At 41.1% G+C, this 20,309-nt stretch overlaps 2 protein-coding genes across 4 annotated transcripts; one reads left to right on the forward strand and one right to left on the reverse strand.

Annotated features, from left to right (window-relative positions):
- The first annotated feature begins 3,520 nt into the window (after positions 1 to 3,520).
- On the forward strand, positions 3,521 to 13,136 carry rcc2 (regulator of chromosome condensation 2). 3 transcript variants are annotated; one of them, XM_035159896.2, is made up of 13 exons: positions 3,521 to 3,665; positions 4,700 to 4,920; positions 5,414 to 5,507; positions 6,999 to 7,142; positions 7,283 to 7,414; positions 7,681 to 7,769; positions 8,468 to 8,582; positions 9,127 to 9,293; positions 9,409 to 9,589; positions 9,755 to 9,860; positions 10,613 to 10,685; positions 10,785 to 10,862; positions 11,920 to 13,136. In XM_035159896.2, the coding sequence occupies exons 2-13, from the start codon at positions 4,720 to 4,722 to the stop codon at positions 12,022 to 12,024; spliced, it is 1,485 nt and encodes a 494-aa protein (XP_035015787.1). In that variant the 5' UTR covers positions 3,521 to 3,665; positions 4,700 to 4,719; the 3' UTR covers positions 12,025 to 13,136. The 3 variants fall into 3 exon arrangements, with proteins under 3 accessions (XP_035015787.1, XP_035015788.1, XP_035015789.1); XM_035159897.2 differs by having other exon boundaries at positions 3,540 to 3,732; XM_035159898.2 differs by lacking the exon at positions 3,521 to 3,665 and adding an exon at positions 3,843 to 3,995.
- Positions 13,137 to 15,324: 2,188 nt separating this feature from the next.
- On the reverse strand, positions 15,325 to 20,188 carry LOC118111510 (60S ribosomal protein L22). The gene is made up of 4 exons (XM_035160166.2): positions 20,067 to 20,188; positions 19,168 to 19,275; positions 18,874 to 18,998; positions 15,325 to 15,519 (listed from the first exon to the last, which is right to left on the reverse strand). Exons 1-4 carry the CDS (start codon positions 20,076 to 20,078, stop codon positions 15,375 to 15,377), a joined length of 390 nt encoding a protein of 129 aa, XP_035016057.1. The 5' UTR covers positions 20,079 to 20,188; the 3' UTR covers positions 15,325 to 15,374.
- Positions 20,189 to 20,309: the final 121 nt, after the last annotated feature.

The raw sequence follows: 20,309 nt of genomic DNA on the forward strand, positions 1-20,309 counted from the left end.
ATACCTACTGATGTCGGTGAAACGTGCCACCGGGGCTGCTTCGTGGAAATTTTGTAGGGGTCGATCATATTGGTAGTATATGTTTGTCCTTTCCAACGTGTGGTTGGAAGTTTCGAGCATGTTTAGTCCCCCTCAAAAGCGTTTGGCGAGTATACCAAAGTATAAAACATGTCATTTCTTGTTGCCAGTAGGGGCCGCTATGACTAAAAATTGGCATGTAGATGTGTTAATGTGTTGACTCTTATCAAACATGTGAAGTTTGATGCAGATTGGATAATGTACACTAAAGTAACAACAACTTCCTGTCTCACTGCGAAACATTGAAATTTGACGCCACAGACAAGCCCTCCAACAAAAACTCACAAAGAGTACTACTTTTTATCATCAAGGTGGTTAGATTGTACTGACCAGATTTGAAGTCGATCTGATTAATCCTCTAGGAGGAGTTTGTTTAAGTACGATGTGGGTGACTGGACTTTAGGGGGTGCTATCAAATCAATAGGGCAAGCCCATTCACAAAAAACATTTGATACGGAAATTTCCCGTACATCTGAATTTATGAAAAGTTTCAGCAAAAGTTACGCATGTTTAGGCCGTCAAATATAAAATTCATTGGGAGGAGAAAAAAATGATAGAATACAATATAAAGTCTGTCTCCATAGGGGATTATAATATTCAGTTTTTATTGAATCTGTTTGAAAGTCATTTTGTCCATCCCATTTATATGAATCAAGGTTGACAAAATGTTAGATATATATTACACCTCGAAGTAGAACCCAGTACACAATTCAAGAAATTCAGGTTCAATACAAACTGAACCTAACAATCCTGGGGAAGAGAGAATCTATTGCAAGCATTTTGAATTATACTATTTATCTAGGTGCACCTAACAAATTAAAAGGTGAGTGTCGATTATCCCTTTTCCTGGAGTGGAGAATCAGTATTTGTAGAACATAGGATATTATTCATTTCATCACTGGAGTAATATACAGTTACGAAAATCACTTGCAAATTAATTTTTGCATCAGCAAGAAAAATATGTGAGCACTCATTAGACACCAGTAGACACTACACTTACTTGGGTCCAACACACATACCAAGTTTAAAGTTGAATGAGCAGTTGTCAAAAAAACAAAACAAAGCAAATGCAGAAAGGAGGATTGATCCATTTATAAATGGGATAACAGGGATTTGGGAGTGGGATTTATTAATGATTAATGATTAATTGATTATTATTAATTAATTAATGCTAGCTTGTGGAGAGACACCAGTACGTGGTTCAGTATGTTGTTGGTTTTTGGGTTCATGGTGCTTAACACAAGAAGAAGGTACTTTGAGAAAAGTGGAAATATTTTCTACTTTAACCACTGTTACTCCACAATAGATTTAACCAGGGCAGTAGTCATAATAGTCTTTAGTTTAAATATGGTCAAATTCCCCCAATAAATTTAATTGTAAACTGGCTGACAAATAATAATAATAAAACTGTTATGCTATGACGACAAGCAGAAAAGCACCACCTGAAATAGTCACTTTGAAACTTTGAATGATTAAGGAATTACGGAGTAGTGTAGCTCATATACTGTTTCTAGCAGCTCTGCATGCGTTTTGTCCAATATCCCTTTTCCACCAAGCGAACCAGGTTCCAGTTCCAGGCTGGTGCTAGTGCTGGTTCACAGTTGCTTTCTTAGAGAAGGTTAGTGTAGGATCAATCAAAGCCAATTTTCTAAACCTTTTTCTAATAACTGTACTTGTCTTCATAGATCAATAGCAATGCATATATTTCTGTTCATTGTTTAAAAAATAATCCGATAAAATATTGAACATTGTGGGCCCTAATGCGTTTGCTGTCTTATTTCTTAAGTCTAATGTATACATGCTAATTTAAAGATATTTATGTATATTTTATATAATTTGACATACTTATGAAATTGTATTTTTTTAAATATAAAAAAATGAATGTATAAAGTTATATAAAATACACAAACATGTTTATATTACCAATCACACATTAGACTTACAATACAGTATTAAACATTGTTTTAAATAACAAAATACAAATTCATCTTGTGTGTTAATAATGAATTGTGAGATTTTGGTCCCCCCCAATGTTCACTTCATGACTACGGCCTTGTGTTTAACAACAGGGTCCATGCTAAAATACAAATGAATACACAGCTTGGGCCAGAATAATGGGGACAGCAGTCAAAAGGATCTATCTGCAGAATACAAGGACTGAAATCTGTAGACATGATGTCTCTTGCCACTGTTATGCTGACACACAGCTCTATGACCCTGTTAAGCCAGCTGACCTTAATGGGCTGAGATATTTGTCAATTAAACTCATACAAAACAGAAATTCTTGTTCTTGGCCCCGGTAACACAAACAGTCAAATACTGCCATCTACTGGAGACCTGTTCAGAATCTTGGCGTCCTGTTTGATTGTAGCAGCATGTCACTAAACTCATACAAACATGTTTTATCAACCAAGGAATTGGTAGAATTCCTCTTATGTTAAATCTTAAAGATACAGAAACGATTTTTGCCTTCAGACAGTTCAGAATTCAGCTGCCAGGCTTTTAACCAGAGTAAACAGGAACACACATTCTTTTATTTATTCTTATATGACTGTGTGTTTGTTTTCTCAAATGGCATTTTACTTGTGCGATTTTTATTTGTGAAGCACTTTGTATTATCTTGCCCACGTAAAATAACACCATCTTGTTTCTTAAAGATGCATGAACCTCTGGGGTAGTTCTGGCTTTCATCTGTTTCTCATCTATTTTGATTGATTGATTGAATGGGTCATGTCCCACCCCTACACAAAAGTTCATGAAATTCGGCCGAGTAGTTTTTGTGTAATCTTGCTAAACAGACAAAGAGAAAACAAACAGTAATGAAAACATATCCTCATTGGCGGAGGCAATTAAGCTTCATGGCATCACATGATGGCAGAGTGGATAATGCATACTGAAAATTCTGTCTTCAGCATATATTAGCTGTTTTTGCATAGAAAATATATACCATTAGTTAGTTTAGTAGTACTTACTTTGGAGACACGAGTCAGATTGAAGGAACCACAACAAATCCAACATCCAGGTAGGAAATACAGTAATCTCATCTTCTGTGAAATATTGAATTTTTTCACATGGCTCTTCTCGTCCTCTACACACCCTGACAGACAGAAAGACAAGTTTACAAACAAACAGACAGACAGAGGGACAAACAGGTACACAAACAGACAGGTAAACAGACAGACATGAACAAAAAGACAGGTAAACAAACAAACAAACAGACACAGAGAGACAGAGGTAGAAGTTCCTCCCTGGAAGGAAAAGAGAAGCCAATGGTGAAGGCAGTTGGATTAGTTGGTTTATTAAAAGTTTTTAAAGTGGTTTTTAAACAGCAGATCATTGTATCCTAAACTGAAGTATTTGTACACGTGTTGTCTGTGTTTTATTCCAGTGTGTGATTAGTATTCAGTGTAACCTTGGACACAACTTGTAAGTCTGTCTCCTCCGGCCCCCCGTGTGTCGGTGGCTGCTTGGTTTCCTGTATGAATAGTAAATGCAAACCACGTGGTGTGAAAGCAGACTGCAGCTTCTTTTGTTCAAATCAATCAACCCGGAGACGGACAGAGAGCTGCTGAATCAGGAAATCACCGGTACGTCTTTTAGTCTTACCTTAGTCAGACTACTAACATCGTCTTCTTTCAGAGGATCACACAGCCTGTGAGTGCGCTCAACTATTACACTGGCAATGACGGAAATGTTGAAAAGTTTGTATTGTCGCATCGTTGAATGTAACGTTGGTGCCCACGTCTTTATTTAGAGAGCCTGTTAGCTTACAGTAGCGAGGTTAGCACAAAGAAGCCCACCAGTCCGTCTGTATTTTATCAATTTCAGTCTAACTATGGAGTCTAGTGTGTTGATACAAACTTCACCGGGGGGGTTTGTGTAGCGACAGCCTCACCGTGTAGCCTTCACTTTACACGGTGAGTGTTAGCCCGTCTGCTAGCTGCTGCCCGGGCATTATGTGAACAAAGAGCGACAGTGGTTAGCTCGTTAGCCTAATGAGGCTAGCAGCTAGCTTGTGGAGCGACACCGGCACACGGTTCAGTATGTTGTTGGTTTGTCTGTTCCTGGCTCTAAACACAAGAGGAATAAGAATGAACTTAGGGGAAAGTGGACCCATTTTCTAATTTAACCACTGTTACTCCTCAACAGAGCCAGGGCTCTGTAAAGTAAACTTACTGCTGAGGGACAGATGCTGTTCTCCTGTGTGTGTGTGTGTGTGTGTGTGTGTGAAGTCTGAACTGTTCACTTCTTTAAGTCAATATAACGAACAGAAGGGCTCCTCATTGCTGTAATAATGCAGTTCTTCCACTCATGATGTGCAAATGTTGGTATCTGCACATTTGGGGTGTAACGTAGATAACAGATATTCCTCCATATTGTTCCTCTTTATTGAGGCATGTTTGATTATTTTCTGTCTCACTGTGCTGCTTAAGATGAATGATCATGTATCATAATTGTACTGTCTAATTCTTTAACTATTCTTGAATTATATATTTATTGGGTTAGAAGCAAGATCTCTTTACTTTTCTTTCCAATATCCCATGAAATCACCATATTTTAATTGTAAGCAGTCTCATTCTTAATTCCACTTTTTAACCCATTCGCTGCTTCTTTCTCACAGAAACCACTTCTTATTGAAAAATGCCACGCAAGAAGGTGACGGACATCTCAGGGAATGGTGGGGTGAAGAAGAAGAGGGCCAGCGGGAAAAGGAAAGAGAGAGACTTCAGTAGCGATGATGAGTTTGACTTCGAGCAGGAGAACAACAAGAAACCTGGCAGGCCCGCTGCCAAGTCTGGTCTGCAGCCAGTCACTGTGGCAGATGACGTCAAAGAGACAATAGTGGGTTTGGTTCAGTGTCTAAAACCTAATTGCCATGCCAGTTTTGGGAAACTCAAAATACGGTTACTAATACAAGAAATCTGTTTTTTTTTTTACCCCATCTGTGTATGACCAGGAGTCCCGAATGTTGGATTAATATCTCAAAAAAATTATTAAAATCTGTGTTTTGCCTAATATTTAGGACAGCTTGCCATGGAATTAAGTATTCTCGGGGTTTCAGTGTTCACCCACTGTTCTTCGGAAACTTTTTATCCATAGTGTCAACAAAGATGGATTTTTTGGGGATTGTTATTGTAGAAGCAAAGTTACTTGCAGGTCTGTGACTAGAATGATGTTAAAATTTCTTGTTCATCAATATTCTTAAATATTCTTTTAATTAAATCACAGATGCAGCCAATCAGCTGCAGTTGTAGAAATAATAAGGTTTTTGAATTAATGCTACAATATATGAACTTTTATTCATGTTATTGACCTCATTGTTCCCTCTCGACAGAAACTTGAATGCCCAAAGGTAAAAGGTCAACTACTCATCTTTGGAGCAACCAACTGGGATTTGATTGGAAGAAAGGAGGTGCCCAAACAGCAAGGTAGAATATTTGGATTTCAAATGCCAAAATCCACACTGCAGTCGTGGAAGTCGCTGGGTGGATTGATAAACAGTTGTTGGTTAAGAAATAGTCACAACAAGTAAATAAAACCAATCTGATGTTTAGATTTGATGTTCTCTTTTCTTCCTGACAATGCACTGTGGTGCAGAGAGACGACGTAGGGAGTTGTACAGCCAGACAGAATCAATAATAGATTGGTAATTGGTAGGTTTATATGTGTGCTTTTGTTTGGGATGCACAGGCAACATATGTGTTAATACCATTGATATCCCATTAATTGATTGTGACATTAATGCCTATTCATATGTATGTATTTTCTGTGCTGCCCCCCCTGCTGCAGGCCCACTGATGCCTGGGGCAGTCTGTGCACTGCCTTGTTCTATCCTTTTCTCATTACTCTGGTACACACTGATAAATCAGCTTTGTTGAGACTGAATGGGGGTTGGGGTGTCAGCAGGAGCAGCTGCATAGACAAAGACCATCTCTAGATAGACGAGATGCTGTGCCTGCCACAGCACCAAACACACATTCAAATAATTCTTTTGTTGTGCAGTTACACTCAAGGCTAGAAGTATTGGACTGTCACTCATTTTTGTTCGTCAGGCTCTGTACTTCAGCATATTACATTTTTAATTTGAAATGGATACTTCATCAAAGTGCCAAGTCACAGCTTTGATTTAAGTAGTTTTGCATCAATAAATTAACAACAAAAAGTAGTGTATGGAAGATATACCCATAGTTATACACAGTGCCCAGTTTTAGGGATTTAAAAGTAATTGAACTAAATGTTTCTTGGGTGGCTGTTTGTCATTTCACTGATAGTTTGTGTATAGAACGTTCACAAATGGCTCAGCTGACTGAGAGTTGAGTAACCATTAAAGCTTGAGGTGGAATTGTTGATAGGACGAGTGAAGAGGCTACTATGCAAGTGAAGAAGAGCACTAGAATCGCACTACCTCCTCCCAACAGTCCGATCAAAGTCAACAAGCTGCACACACTCGCATATATCGGTCCTCTTAATACACCTGACTTTCCCCCCCATCAATATCCATGTTAATATCCATCTGATGAGAAAGCATTACATTGTAAGGTTTTGATATTCTTCTCCATTTTTCTCTTTTTTTAAAAAAGTAATTTGTTTTGATTTGTCTCATTTTTGGGAAACGCATTATGATAAACATACTGACAAGATTTCTTTTCAGCACATGATGTCGCCCAAACATGACTATTAACTAACACCTACTATGTTGGTGTGTGAAACAGATAGTTACTGCATCACCACAGAAAGAAATAGAAATGAGAGAGGCATTGGATTACTTGATTTTCATGATATTATTAAATGCCTTATTAACGTGATATCAATAATTATTTATCAGTTAAGGTTATCCTGAATACTGATATATTGAGACACCCCCTGTATTGACAGATAGTCTGTTTGTGTTATGGGTATAATGATGTCTCCGTTTCCAGCTGCATTCCGTAACCTGGGCCAGAATCTGTGGGGTCCTCACCGCTACGGCTGTCTGAGCGATGTCCAGGTTAGCTGTGTGGTGTCTGGGCCCTGTTCTGCACACAGTCTCCTGATGACCACTGAGGGCAAGCTGTGGAGCTGGGGTAAGTAACATGCTGCATTCAGGATTGAATGCAGCATGTTTCAAAACCTTGCATTAAACCACAAATGTAATGGGCTGTATGCAGCTTTATATCCAGAGTTGAAGGAGTTGTCATCACTGTGCTTGATATGTCTTCCTCAGGTCGTAATGACAAAGGTCAGCTGGGTCACGGCGACACCAAACGCCTGGAGGCTCCCAAGTTAATCGAGGCGCTGGCAGATCGTGTGATTGTTGCTGCAGCCTGTGGACGCAATCACACCCTCGCACTCACAGGTAGAGCCCCAGGGCTGGCTTATCATCAAGGATGCCTGTTTTCATTATAGCCAAACAGCACAGCAGCTGATTTCAGATATTTATTTTTTAATTGGTGTCGATCTGTTGTACTCATTGTTTGGAATTAACACAAAGTTTGATTGTCTTGGTCATCGGGGGGGTTGAGTCCAACTTACATAGCTCAATGTTAAAACCCATTCCACAGAATATGTTGGTTGATAAAAGCTGCTGTGTTTGCTGACTGTTTGCTCATGGTTTCTCCTCAGACGATGGCACTGTGTACTCTTTTGGTGACAACAAGCTTAGCCAGCTTGGCCAAGGCAACCAAACTGATGCCGTCCTCAGCCCCGCAGCAGTAAGTCATCACCATCCCACGTAGAACATGCTGCAGAGTCAGGCTACCGATATGCTAACACAAATGCACACTGCAATACATACATACATACATAGATACACAATTTCCATATTTCTGCTGCTTATTTCATAGGGTGGGTGAAAGCATTGACTCATGTTCAAATTATTATAGTGTATTTATGCTGTCAGCAGGGTTGTCACAGCCCCTGATTAACAGAACACTGACAGATTCATGCAGTCTAAAATCAGGGGCTCCTGGATGGCAATATGCCACCCTGTTTGGTTGAGTTAAAGTTTGTTGGGTAAACATGCGTGCACATGCACAGCTTATGTTGTGGCTTATTTTGAAGGTTTTAACAACTGTTCAGACATGCATACATCAAACGTTAGACTGACTATGAATATTCATCATGTTTAGAATGTGACGCAGCACTCTGCAAAAATCTGGGTGCGTATTAGACCCTGTTGTAGTAGGTTGTGTGCAATGGAGACATTTATTCTGAGGAGAAGCAGCAGAGGTGCAGCTCATCTCACAGGCTAGGCTGTGGATACTTAGCTAAACTAGCTTTCATTCCCAGTAGAATTGTGATACAGCTCAAATGAAGATAGGATGTTTTTCTGCTTTAGCAGTAAATGTTTGTAGCATAAATAACTTAATCCATTGTGCTGCTCTGTTGTGAACTTTCTCTCTTCCTCTAGATTTCCTACAATGGCCAGCCCCTAGTGAAGGTGGCTTGTGGAGCTGAATTCAGCATGGTGGTGGACTGCAAAGGAAACCTGTACTCCTTTGGCTGCCCGGAGTATGGACAGCTGGGTATATTCACAGCATCCAAACACAATCATTGCTCTCCATGTTTCATCTTTGTTGTGTGTTTGAGTAACTTAGCTATCTATCTACTATAAATGGAGGAATGTCTGTGTTCGTCGGTGCTTCGATTTTCTTGACACCTGCTATTTTAGACTCAAGCTCTGCAAATAGTTGATTGGTTTGTCACGGTAGTACGTCATGTATGCACCGTCACTAGAAGCAAATGCATGTGGAGCAGCGACAGCAAGTCAGCACTATTTTATTTACTTGAAGTCTGGCTATTATTTAAACACTGTCATTCTTAAGGTATTGGTTATAATACAATTATAACATAAATTGATAATTATAGTTCTGTTTTTTCATGGCAGGGTAGTGTGATACCTTTCTATGTCAGTGCAACAACACTGTTAAAAGTGGTGTTTACTTTCCATCATTTTGTTCACCTGAGAGCACTGACAAGTTTATTCTTGGTTGGTTAACTCAGTGATCTAGCATTAATTATATTGTCTGTATATATATTTGTATAACATTGACCACTCTCGCACTGCAGGTCACAACAGTGATGGGAAATTCATAGCTCGTGCCCAGCGCATTGAATTTGACTGTGAGCTCATTCCTCGTCGGGTTGCCATCTTTATTGAGAAGTCTAAGGACGGTCAGGTCATGCCTGTGCCTAACGTGGTGGTCAGAGATGTGGCCTGCGGGGGCAACCACACAGTGAGAATATACACTTATCAATCTCATTACAACTAAATCAAACAGTTCTAACAAAGCTTAAAGTCTAATGCCATTATCCTTTAAACTAAACATTTAAGTGTGTTTGTGCGCGCAGCTGGTGCTGGACTCTCAGAAGCGAGTGTTCAGCTGGGGTTTTGGTGGTTACGGTCGTCTGGGCCACACAGAGCAGAAGGACGAGATGGTTCCCCGACTGGTTAAACTGTTTGACTTCCCTGGACGTGGTGCCAGTCAGATCTGTTCAGGCTACCAGTGTTCCTTTGCTCTTAATGAGATGGGTAAGAGGACAGCACATCATGGTGCAATTTAATTTTGCTGATGTTCAGGCTAAAGCTATTGATACTAAGTACTAAATATTAAGCTAAGTTAAAGTGACTCATGTGATCAATGATGCTGTATGGTGTTGCTGTACTTGTAGTTCTTGACCAGTGTGGTATTTGCAGGAGGGCTGTTTTTCTGGGGGGTGACAAACACTTCCAGAGAGTCAACCATGTACCCCAAATCCGTGCAGGATCTGTGTGGCTGGAAGATCCGCAGTATGTCGTGTGGGTGCGTATTTTGTTCTTACTCTCTCTCTCTGTAGCAGCAGATCTTTTTTATTTATTTGTGTGGACAATCAGATTTTCATTAACGAAAATGACCAAAATAATTCATGATGATATTGTTACGATACCTATATAACCTTAAACATAATTTAAAAATCATCAAATATCCTCAAAATACTATAAAAACTGCTACCTACTAGAATTGATGGAAGATCTTATTGAGACTCTAGACACACAAACATCTTGTAGGAGATCATACACAGAAAATGAGTTTCTGCCTGATTGTAAATACTTGTGGTTCAAACTCAAAGCAAATGTACAGTAAATGGGGCGAGAGTGCTGTGAGTCATAATCAGCAGTTTCTGCGAGGTGCCTCCACTGCTCTGCACTTTTTTTACATATATAATTTTCAGTCATTTTGCCTCTGCATGCATGACGTTCAGCTCATATTTATAATTTAAAATTTGATCTAATGACTAATATTCATCATATTGAAGTGTCAACCAATACATTTTTAGAAATGCATATCATCAGATTCTAATGACAGTTCTAGAATGACCCTGCACTCCTGTTGTTGTAAAACTGTATATAGACAACGCAGAGGGTCAGGTTATTAGTAGTTAAGTATATCGTGGGCAAAGGAAAGCAGAAGCTGGTGCTCACAAGTGTTGGCTAGTGACGACCATCCCTAGCTTGACACTGGCGTATAGTAGTTGTTCTCTGTGTGAAGTCTGATTGTGTATTTGTATTTAACAGGAAGAGCAGCATCATCGTTGCTGCAGATGAGAGTACAATCAGCTGGGGCCCCTCACCCACATTTGGAGAGCTGGTAAGTCCTGAGGCCTCAGCAGATGTGGGGGTGGGATTGTTGTGACTGCTGTGATGCTTGGGAGCTCAGCACTGATTTTATCTTTTCATGGACATTCAGGGATATGGAGACAATAAACCCAAATCCTCCACCACAGCTCAGGAGGTTAAGACCTTGGATGGCATCTACATTGAACAGGTAAGTGGCAATATAATACAAAGTTCTAATAATGATTCAGTGTTTCCCGTATGACCCCAACCCTTTTTAGCTAACACACAGTGAATGCTGAACCATCTAAAAAATGTTTTTTTATTGGGCTCATCTGAGTGCATAAATCTAAATCGGGTTATATCGAAACCAGACTGCAGTGTACATCCCTGCTAACAGCTGTTAGCAGGGATGCTAAAGTGCCAGCTGCTAAAGTGCCGACATCAGCCTGCTTGACATGCTCCCCAGTGACAATGTTAACATACTAGTGTTTAGCACGTATAATATATACCATGTTCACCATCTGAGATTAGCCTGTTAGCATGCTAGCATGTGTTTGTAGCACTAAACATGATGTGCAGCTCAGGCTGATGGGAATGACAATTTTGAAGGTATTTGATGATGACACTAGAGGAAAACTGAACATAATCAAATTAATTTCAAGTCCTCCTGCGGAGAACGTGTGTTTCAAGTGTCACGGTAATCCATGTGACAGTTGGATAAGATATTTTACTCAAAACAAAAAATGTCAGCTTCTGTGTGGCTTAATTGAAAAGGTTTTTTTTTTTTTTCTCAGCACCATAAATGCCAGTACAGTGTTTTATAGTCTTAATCTAAAAAAAGAAATGCTGCTGTGTAGATTAAGTGTCTCTAATGTTCCCCAAGTAAATTCTGGAGAAAGCAAACTGAAGTTCATGTAAATACATTGACTTGAACTGTACTGTTGAATTAGTTTCCCCTGCTTTGGTCATATCCACTCACACATTTACTTAAACATCCTGTGCTGTTATGCATCCGAAACTCATCTTGAGTTCAGATAGTGTTTAATTTGAGCAGTGATGAGCCACAATGTTGGTAAGAGGAACATGTGTAGAGCATCACTTCACTCAGCAGAAAGCTCTCTGTCTGTTATTATACCTGATGTCCTGAAGGCCTCAAAGAATAAAAGCTGAAACTTTAAGATGTTGTGTCAGCGTTGAGGTTGGAAGTAGTAACATGTCCCTGTCCTCTGGAAAGGATCACTGAGTTTCATGTGTTGTCTGCGCAGGTGGAGATGGGCTACGCTCACACGCTGGTGATTGCCAGACAGGACACTGAGCAGGAAGAGGAGAGACTGAAAAAGCTGCCTGAGTACAACCCCCGAACACTCTGATTGGACCTGCAACAGCGACACCTCAACCTTTTTCACTGGGGCACGGACCAGCGCTGCTCAGCAGGAACATCTTGCCTGCTTAGTAAGGGCTGGTCATGGTGGTGTGCTAGTGGGATGGTTGAGTTCAGGGGGGGTGGCTCTCTAAAGTCTGAAAGATATCCACACATCTCAGCTACCAGCAAACTGGTTCTACACCAATTAGGACACTAAAATAAGAGAAAATGGGACTGGAGGTGGACAGATTCTCTGGACGGTCCAACTCTCACAAGGAATGGTCAAGATATCGTCACTTCCCACCTCGAGTGAACCAGCAACAGTTTGCTCCAAGCACTCAACACTTAGCAGAGTTGTGCTTCCCAAACCCTTCTCCATTTTGTAATACAGCCAAACATTGATGTCTTCATGTCTCTTGTTCTGTTGTTGTTTTCTTTGTTGCAGTATTTGAAATGATAGTAGTTTGTCACATATACGGGTGCTACAGCTGAGCCCTCAGACTTTTCCTTCTGAGGGCTTTTCAAAGGTTTTCAAAAACACTCCATACCTGTGCCTTTTTCTACATGTATGTTCAGGATATGGAAGTTGTGTTTCTGTTGCTCAGAGAATCAGCTGTTCAGTCTGATTTCATGGGCGTGGCAGTATGGGGAGGGTGTGTGTGCGTGCGTGTGTGTGTGTGTGTGTGTGTGCGTGCGTGCAGCTGCCACAGATTACAATCAGGATTTTGGAACATAATGTTCTGAGTTAGTGCACTTCACTCGATGTTACATTCCTTTAGTCGTCTTCAGTATTTGCATCAAGGATGCACACCTCAGTCCTTCCAAGACCCCACTGTCTGCTCTCTCTTTGCTAATTTGAGTAATGTTAATTATTCCAATGCTCAAAGAGGTTTCACAAGCAGGTACAAACTTTTAGACCCAATAATGTCCTGTCTGGAAATGGTTCTGTGTACCGAGGTGTGCTGGGAATGAAGGCGTATTATTGTTTTGAAAACAGCACAGGTGTTTTTCTTCGATCTGTGCTGCATTCTTTTTTTATAGTGAAATTTATCGGCTACATTGTTTTTCATTGAAATGGTTAAATAAAGATGTCATGTTAAATGATTTTTCTTCACCTCACCACTTGTGCTGCAGTTATACTTGTTTGTTAATTGTTTTCACCCGTGTCTGTGTGCACAAAACTCACCAATGCAAGGATGGATTTTCACTCTTCGCATGATTAACTTTTGGAGCAGATTAGACAAGGTTAACAAAAACATTTTCCAACACATCTCTGCAAATAATGGACAATCTATAGCTTGTATTAATCACAAGGTGGTTCTCCATGTCATATCAGCGAAGTCATGCAGAGTACCAAAATGTAGTTATAGACACAACCTAAAGCCTATAAATAGAAAAATCATTTGTGATTATATTGTAGGAATGATGCCACTGTGAAGTCAGAAAATGTTCATTTAGTGTAGAAATGCAGGTTAGGTAAGATTAAAGACATAAAGAAAAGTTAGATTAACCAATCCTCCATCATTTGGTATAAATGTCTTTTACAACTATTAGAACTTTAAAAAGTTGGAATTGCCTGTATTTCACCATACATAGATTTTGATAATGCATCTTGAATGAGCTCCAACATGGAGCTGTGTGCAGCAGCAATTCCCTCACAGTCCACAAACAGTAATCCAGCATGTAAATGTTTAGGTCCAGTTTCTCTTTGAACTTAAAAGGAAGCACTAACTGGATTGTGAGTCAGAGATTTCGATGTCATTGTCTCAATCAACAAATGGATAATAGAAGTGTATTATGTATTATGCACTGGGCTCGGACAGCTTTCATTCAGCCAGCATTAAGGTTCTCGGCTATTTGTGTGACCAATCACTTCACTGGATTGGACCACACATGCCAGCTTTCACTGCCCGTAGTCTAGTTGCCAGTTCACCAGTTGTTCCTCTTGACTTATACTAAATACTGACCACTGCAAATGAGCACAGCCCACAAGACTGGGAGAGGCTGACCTCCAGTAGCCATTACAATCTGGCTCCTGTCAAAGTCCCTCTGATCCTTAACTCTGGCACTTTTTTTCCTGCTTCCAACCTAAACTTCCAACACCTGAGCAGGTATGGCTCAGGAAATAGAGCGGGTTGTCCACCACCCAGAAGGTCGGCTGTTCAATCCCAGGCTCTTCCATTCTATGTATGAAGCAAGATACAGAACCCCAAATTGCCCTGACAACTGTACCTGCAGAGTGTGTGATGAGATAGTGCTGCATAAAGATGCAATGAAAGAATGTGTGACTGACTATAAAGCACTTTAGATTGTCATCAGGACTAGAGAAGCACTATATAAATACAGAGAACATGCGCCCTTACACTTATATTTTAAATATTTTACCTCACCAAAGATAATGGTGCTATTCTTTGTATCCTTCATTTTTCAGTGTTTTAAAAATTGTGGCTGATTTCAAATACAAAAGCTGATAAGTTACTTTGACCAAAGGCTGTAGCCTCATTTATAATTTAAGTCCTTCCTTCAGTTCAATTAAATAAAACAAGTTTTAAATAAAGGAGCAGATGAGAATCTCAAATTATTTCACTATATGGATGTTTGTCATTTGGACAAGACAGGTAAAGTATGTAGAACTGTAGTTGATACAAGCTGTAGACAGTATATCATTTTTTTGTGATCACCAGCAATCTAATATTCAAAATTGACATTGTGGTCCAGTACTAGAAGCGAGTAAAGTGAGAGCATAAATCAAAGGCAGTTAACAGCAAATCCGTATTAACCTACAATAATCTGCCAATAGGTTTATTTTAGACTATAGATTATGTTCCAACATGTGCTGCTCTGGTCTGCACAGTCATTAGCACTGTGGCCTCACAGCAAAAAGGTTCCTGGTACAAATCCCAGTTCAGCCAGGGTCTCTGGAGTTTGCCTGTTCTTGTGTCTGTGTGGGTTTTCTCCAGCTACCTTACAGTCCATATTCTTTCTGACAGGGGGTTAGTGTCAGCATGAACCGGACCAGGAAGTACCCCGCCTCTTGCCTAATGTCAGCGGCCATTGGCTCCAGCTCTACTTGCAATCCTCAAAGGATAACCAGTGTAGATAATGGATGCTGCTCTGTGCTGTGACACTGAAGAGACCTGATATGTGCCTGATGTCTCTGGTTCTGTGGGTCTGCCATAGACCTGTGGTTCTTATGGGAGATGTTTACAACTGGATTTTTCCATAACTGCAACACCCACCTGTCATCAGGGCAAACGATGTGGCACCAAGAAGAAATCTCAAAGAAACCACCCTAGACGAGCTTCTGTACTGTAAACACCATTTATTTAAATGTACAAAATCAGATGAATTGTCAATTTAATCTTCATCCTCCTCTTCCTCTTCATCCTGGTTGATCTGGAAGTAGCGCAGCTCATAGCTCTCCTTGGTGTTGGCCACAACGCGCAGCCAGTCACGGAGATTGTTCTTCTTCAGGTACTTCTTGGTCAAATATTTCAGGTATCTGCAAAACAGTGGAAAATGTGTCAGATTCAGTCAAAGATGAATCACTGGTCATTCACAGTTTGACATTAAATGTGACATAAGTGGAAACTGTTACAGGGTAGATGGTTAATGCCAACATTCCTAACAGTCGTATTATCACTTCTGAAATTTTGAATCAACCTTGTTTACAGCACTTTAAAAAACTCGGTAAATACTGTTCAGCATCGAACAGAGTGAGCAACAGTGGCAGCCACAGGTTGACTGAAGATGCAGAAAAGGAAGTCAAAAGGAAATCAGAGTGATACACTTTAAATACGAGGCAGGTGCCTGATGTAGGGACTTCCGAATGCAGGAAATGTCAGGGTTGGTTTGTTTAACTTGCCAACAGCTGGTCAATGATACCTGAAGTTTTCAGATATGAAGTTTTCTCTGCACATGATAACACATGTGGTTCAGTCATCCAGCCAATATATTGTCTTCATACAAAGTTTGGCAGGAGAAACAACAGACACCTGGGTTTGTGTCAGTTCTATACAAATACTGTCTTCTTCCTCATTTGTATTTATGCGAGTAGGCCTTCTGTCATGTTTTCAAGTCAAATAACAAAATATTTTACAGCTGAATCCAATGATGTGTGATACAGGTAATGAGAGGGTTATATATATTGTATAGTATAAAGCAGTTTTCAGACATGAAATCAGAAGGAAGTCAGGAAAAGTGGGTCCGGACTTTCTCTGGAGTTTGCCTTCCACACATGAAAAAGGCATAAGGGGATTGTCTGACATCTTCGTCTGTGTCTTCTACATATATGGCACCGCTTCTTCATCCCAAGATATTTGTTATATATTTTTCTGTTTTTCAGTTATGCGCTGTCATGTGTTAGAAACGTCATCAACACAACAACTCACTGGCAGTGAATCCGGCAGAGGATCTCCTGCTGTGTTCTCACATCAGCTTCTCCAAACTACTTGGGGCTGGCTGGAGAAACTCTGCAGAAAGTCAGAAGGCTCCCTCTGACATCGGTGTTCACACATACAGCCCCTCCGGAGAATGGCAGCAGTATCTCCAGACTTCAGTGCATGTCTGCAAGCAGCTTAAGAGATGCCTTTTCCAAAATGCTTTGGTTACATCACAAGCTCTGAACCATTCTGCAGGCACAGTGAGTATATACGGTCTGATAGTTATCTTACTTAGTCAGTTGCTATGTATCATGAAGTGAAAGTAAGTAATATTCATGTTATAGACTATACCTATCAGACTGTATACATTCTGTAGTAACTGTGCATGCAGAATGGAGATGATGGATCAGATGTCATCACTAAGGTAATAGACACAGATACCCATCACATTGATAAATGACATCAGTAAACTATCTTTGTTTTTATCTCATCAGTTGATTCAGAGCTCGAATCTAACCAAACTATTTTGGAAACGCCATCTGCTTTCAGACACACACCAGAGATACTGCTGACATTCTCCGGAGGGGCTGTATGTGTGAACACAAATGTCTGAGTGAGAGCCTCCGGACTTTCTGCAGACTTTCTCCAACCAGTTCCCAAGTATTAAGTCAGCAGAAAGTCTGGAGGAGACGATGTGCGAACACAGCATCATGAAGTGAAACAGTTTTGACATGACAGTTTGCTGGATGCCTAAGATGACACTTCAAGTCAATCAGATTTCTCAGGAGTAATGATAACGACAGATGGGCGAGCCTGTCGTACAGAACATATTTAAAACAATAACTGGAGAAAAGCTCATCCGATTGGACTGGACAGATGTCATATCTACTGTATTTGCACCTGCATGAACATGTGGGATCCAGACCACATGTTCACCTTCTGAAGACCAGGCAGTTTAGAGGCATTTAGAGACACTGCTAATATAGACTAGGGCTGCACGATATTAGGAAAACATGCGATAACGTTAAATATCGAGATGACGATATGACTTGCAATAAATAAACAAACAGTCACTGGCTACGAACGCAGAGACCACAGACAGCTCCACAGCTGGGAGATGGCTCACAGCCTGGCTGCAGCGCCACCAGGTAGTGGCAGACACCAGGGAGCCATGCACAGCTCCCCTAAGCCCACTAAGCACTTTTGTTTTTTGTTTTTAGCAGCTCTGTCAGTAATTTACTGCTCCTCTCTCTGCCTCTATCATACGCGCTGTGCGCTCCAGCTCCATACATATACTAAGATTACACAACTGACTTTACACGTGTACAATCACACTGAGAGATAGGGGAAAAGAGCGAACCTGACAGAGGATGAACGCGCTGCTCTGAAGAAAGATTTAACTCATTAATAAAAGTATCGATCATTATGTGATGATCAGTGTTGATATTGTTGTGACAAACAAAACAACTTTTAAACTGTAGCGAGTCAGAGACGTCAACTAAGAGAGAGAGAGAGCAGCAGAGTTACTGCAGAATTACTGCAGAGTTGATATCGTGATGACGATAGATTTTAGATATATCGTGCAGCCCTAATGTTGACCCCATACAGTAAGACACTGAAAAAAAAATTGAAAGCATTATTTCCATTTCAACAACATGGTTTTTACTGACAGCTCCATAGCCCGAGGGAGAAGGCACACAGCCCAGCCACAGCGCCACCAAGTCCAGGGCAGACACCCAGGGAGCCATGCACAGGTCCACTAAGTCCACTTACAGTGTTAACTTGGGGTCTTTTCATACATGTTTGGACCATGAACAGTTTTTAGCAGCTCAACCACTGATAGTGATGAATCTGACCTGGGACAAACGTGATAACAGAAAACACAAAACACAAAACTTCCACAGTAGTAGCCTCGCAGTTCTCTGTTCTCCCTATTCTCTTCTTCTGACAATGATTAATTTAAGAAAAATGCTTCAATGACCTGAATACCTTTAATTATCTAGGGCAGCGGAGCTCCATCTGATTGACCAAATATATTGACATGCAGAGCGTGAATTAATGGCGCAATGAAACAACACCACTTATCGCAGGTCAAGCAGTCTTTTTGCGATACGTATAGCGCACATGTTGATATCGCGATGGCGATAAAATTTCAATATATATCGTGCAGCCCTAGTTGTAATATCATAAAAATTTAAGTTGATAATTCAATTTGCAATTCTAATAATGGGGGAACAGGCTGTATATACTGAGTACAAGCCTATATTGGGATAGTGCAGACCAACATGGCTTCCCTAGTGTCCTCCAAACTGTAGACTTCTGCAGGCAGCATGTCTCACAGCCTCTGGACTATGATGGCCTTGTCAGCCTACTCTAACACACTCAGTTAAAAGATGTGGTGACCCCTGACCCATGCATGTTCTTCGATCAGTGTACCATGAGAGGGAATCAAGTGCCAATGCTGCCAATCTCACCTTTTGGAGAAGGGCACCTCAGAGGACACGGTAATCTTGCTCTTGCTCCTCTCGATGGAGACCACACCACCACCAAGGTTGCCGGCTTTTCCATTCACCTTAATACGCTCCTGAAGAAACTGCTCCTGGAAACCCCACACACACACACGAGTCATTTGCACATTACTCAGAGTTGCAATGATCTGGCTAAACATATGCACTTTTTTTAACGTGTTGTTCACACAGTTATGACATCCACTTGTATCTGTATTCAATGTGTTTTTAACAAAACCCTCTGATAAGCGGTGGACTTACAAAGTTGGCAGCGTCCATGATGCCATCTTCAACAGGATGGGTGCAGTCCAGTGTGAACTTCAGGAGCTGCTTCTTCTTCTTACCACCTTTCCCGGTGCTTTGCTTCTTCTGCACACAAAAAAACAGAACAGCTGAGGTTATCACAGGACTGAACACACATAGTTCATGATGCTCACAGGATTACGGAGGAGCCCTGCACCAGACCATTACAGAAACGCCAGGAGGAAAGACTCCATCCTGGCCCCCATGTCAGGGACACACACCCGGGTCTGACCAGCCTGTGGTGGGCCTGTCTTAGCAGAGGGGCTGAAACACCAGATGACACAACTGATGATCCCTGACATCTGCTATCTGGTGATTGTCAACTTAACAAACTAGTACAGAAAACCTTCCAACACACAGGGGTACTAACCATCCTGCCCTATGATCTAAACCGTCATGTCTACATTTGATCTCACTGAACGACGCAGCATCACTGTGGAGGTGATTGTGAAATGAAAACACACTGAGGCTGCAGACAGTCGCGAGGAAACTCAGTGTTAGCTTCATTAGCCTGCTGCATTAGCCTGCTGCTAAGACGCGCAGACGTCAGATCCCTTAAAACATGTCCGGCTAGCACATGCTAAGCTAGGCTAGCCGTACTGTGCTGTGCAACACCCCGCTGCCACACGGGCTGAGCGGACAACGTGGTGGAGAGCTCCGGTGAGGAGGCGGCCACAGGCCACAGCACAGCCCGGCGAACTAAACTCTCTTACGGCCCCTCTGAGCCGAACCACAGCCCCGCTCTTCACCTCCAGCCACAGCCACAAACCAACGCTTCGTCCCGCTGCCTCCCTCTGACTTCACCGCTGCTTACAAACCACATTTCTGCGTCTTTAATAACACGCGATGTTACTCACAATAGGCGCCATGGCGGAGAAGCAAGTGGAGAGGAAGCCCGAGCCGTGCGCATGCGCATCATTCACAAATCAAATGCCGAATCATCGATCGAATCCGCGTATCTGAGATCGATTCAAAAGACATTAGACTAGAATTACTCACAATCATATGCTAAAAACAGTATGGTGACACAGGATGGCCCTTTCTGACTTTGACATATCTATATCTACCTATCCATCCATCCATCAATCACATTTTATTCG

Source organism: Hippoglossus stenolepis, chromosome 6 (genome assembly GCF_022539355.2).
Source record: "Hippoglossus stenolepis isolate QCI-W04-F060 chromosome 6, HSTE1.2, whole genome shotgun sequence".
Lineage (NCBI taxonomy): Eukaryota > Metazoa > Chordata > Actinopteri > Pleuronectiformes > Pleuronectidae > Hippoglossus > Hippoglossus stenolepis.

Excerpts from the sequence above, each read along its gene's own strand:
- LOC118111510 (XM_035160166.2), bottom strand. Across the intron at positions 18,999-19,167 it reads TCATGGACGCTGCCAACTTT|GAGCAGTTTCTTCAGGAGCG; the intron begins GTAAGTCCACCG and ends TGGGGTTTCCAG. Across the intron at positions 15,520-18,873 it reads GAGGTGCCCTTCTCCAAAAG|ATACCTGAAATATTTGACCA; the intron begins GTGAGATTGGCA and ends ACTGTTTTGCAG.
- rcc2 (XM_035159896.2), top strand. The coding sequence starts at position 4,720 with ATGCCACGCAAGAAGGTGACGGACATCTCAGGGAATGGTGGGGTGAAG. Across the intron at positions 7,770-8,467 it reads CCGTCCTCAGCCCCGCAGCA|ATTTCCTACAATGGCCAGCC; the intron begins GTAAGTCATCAC and ends CTCTTCCTCTAG. Across the intron at positions 9,294-9,408 it reads CCTGCGGGGGCAACCACACA|CTGGTGCTGGACTCTCAGAA; the intron begins GTGAGAATATAC and ends TTGTGCGCGCAG.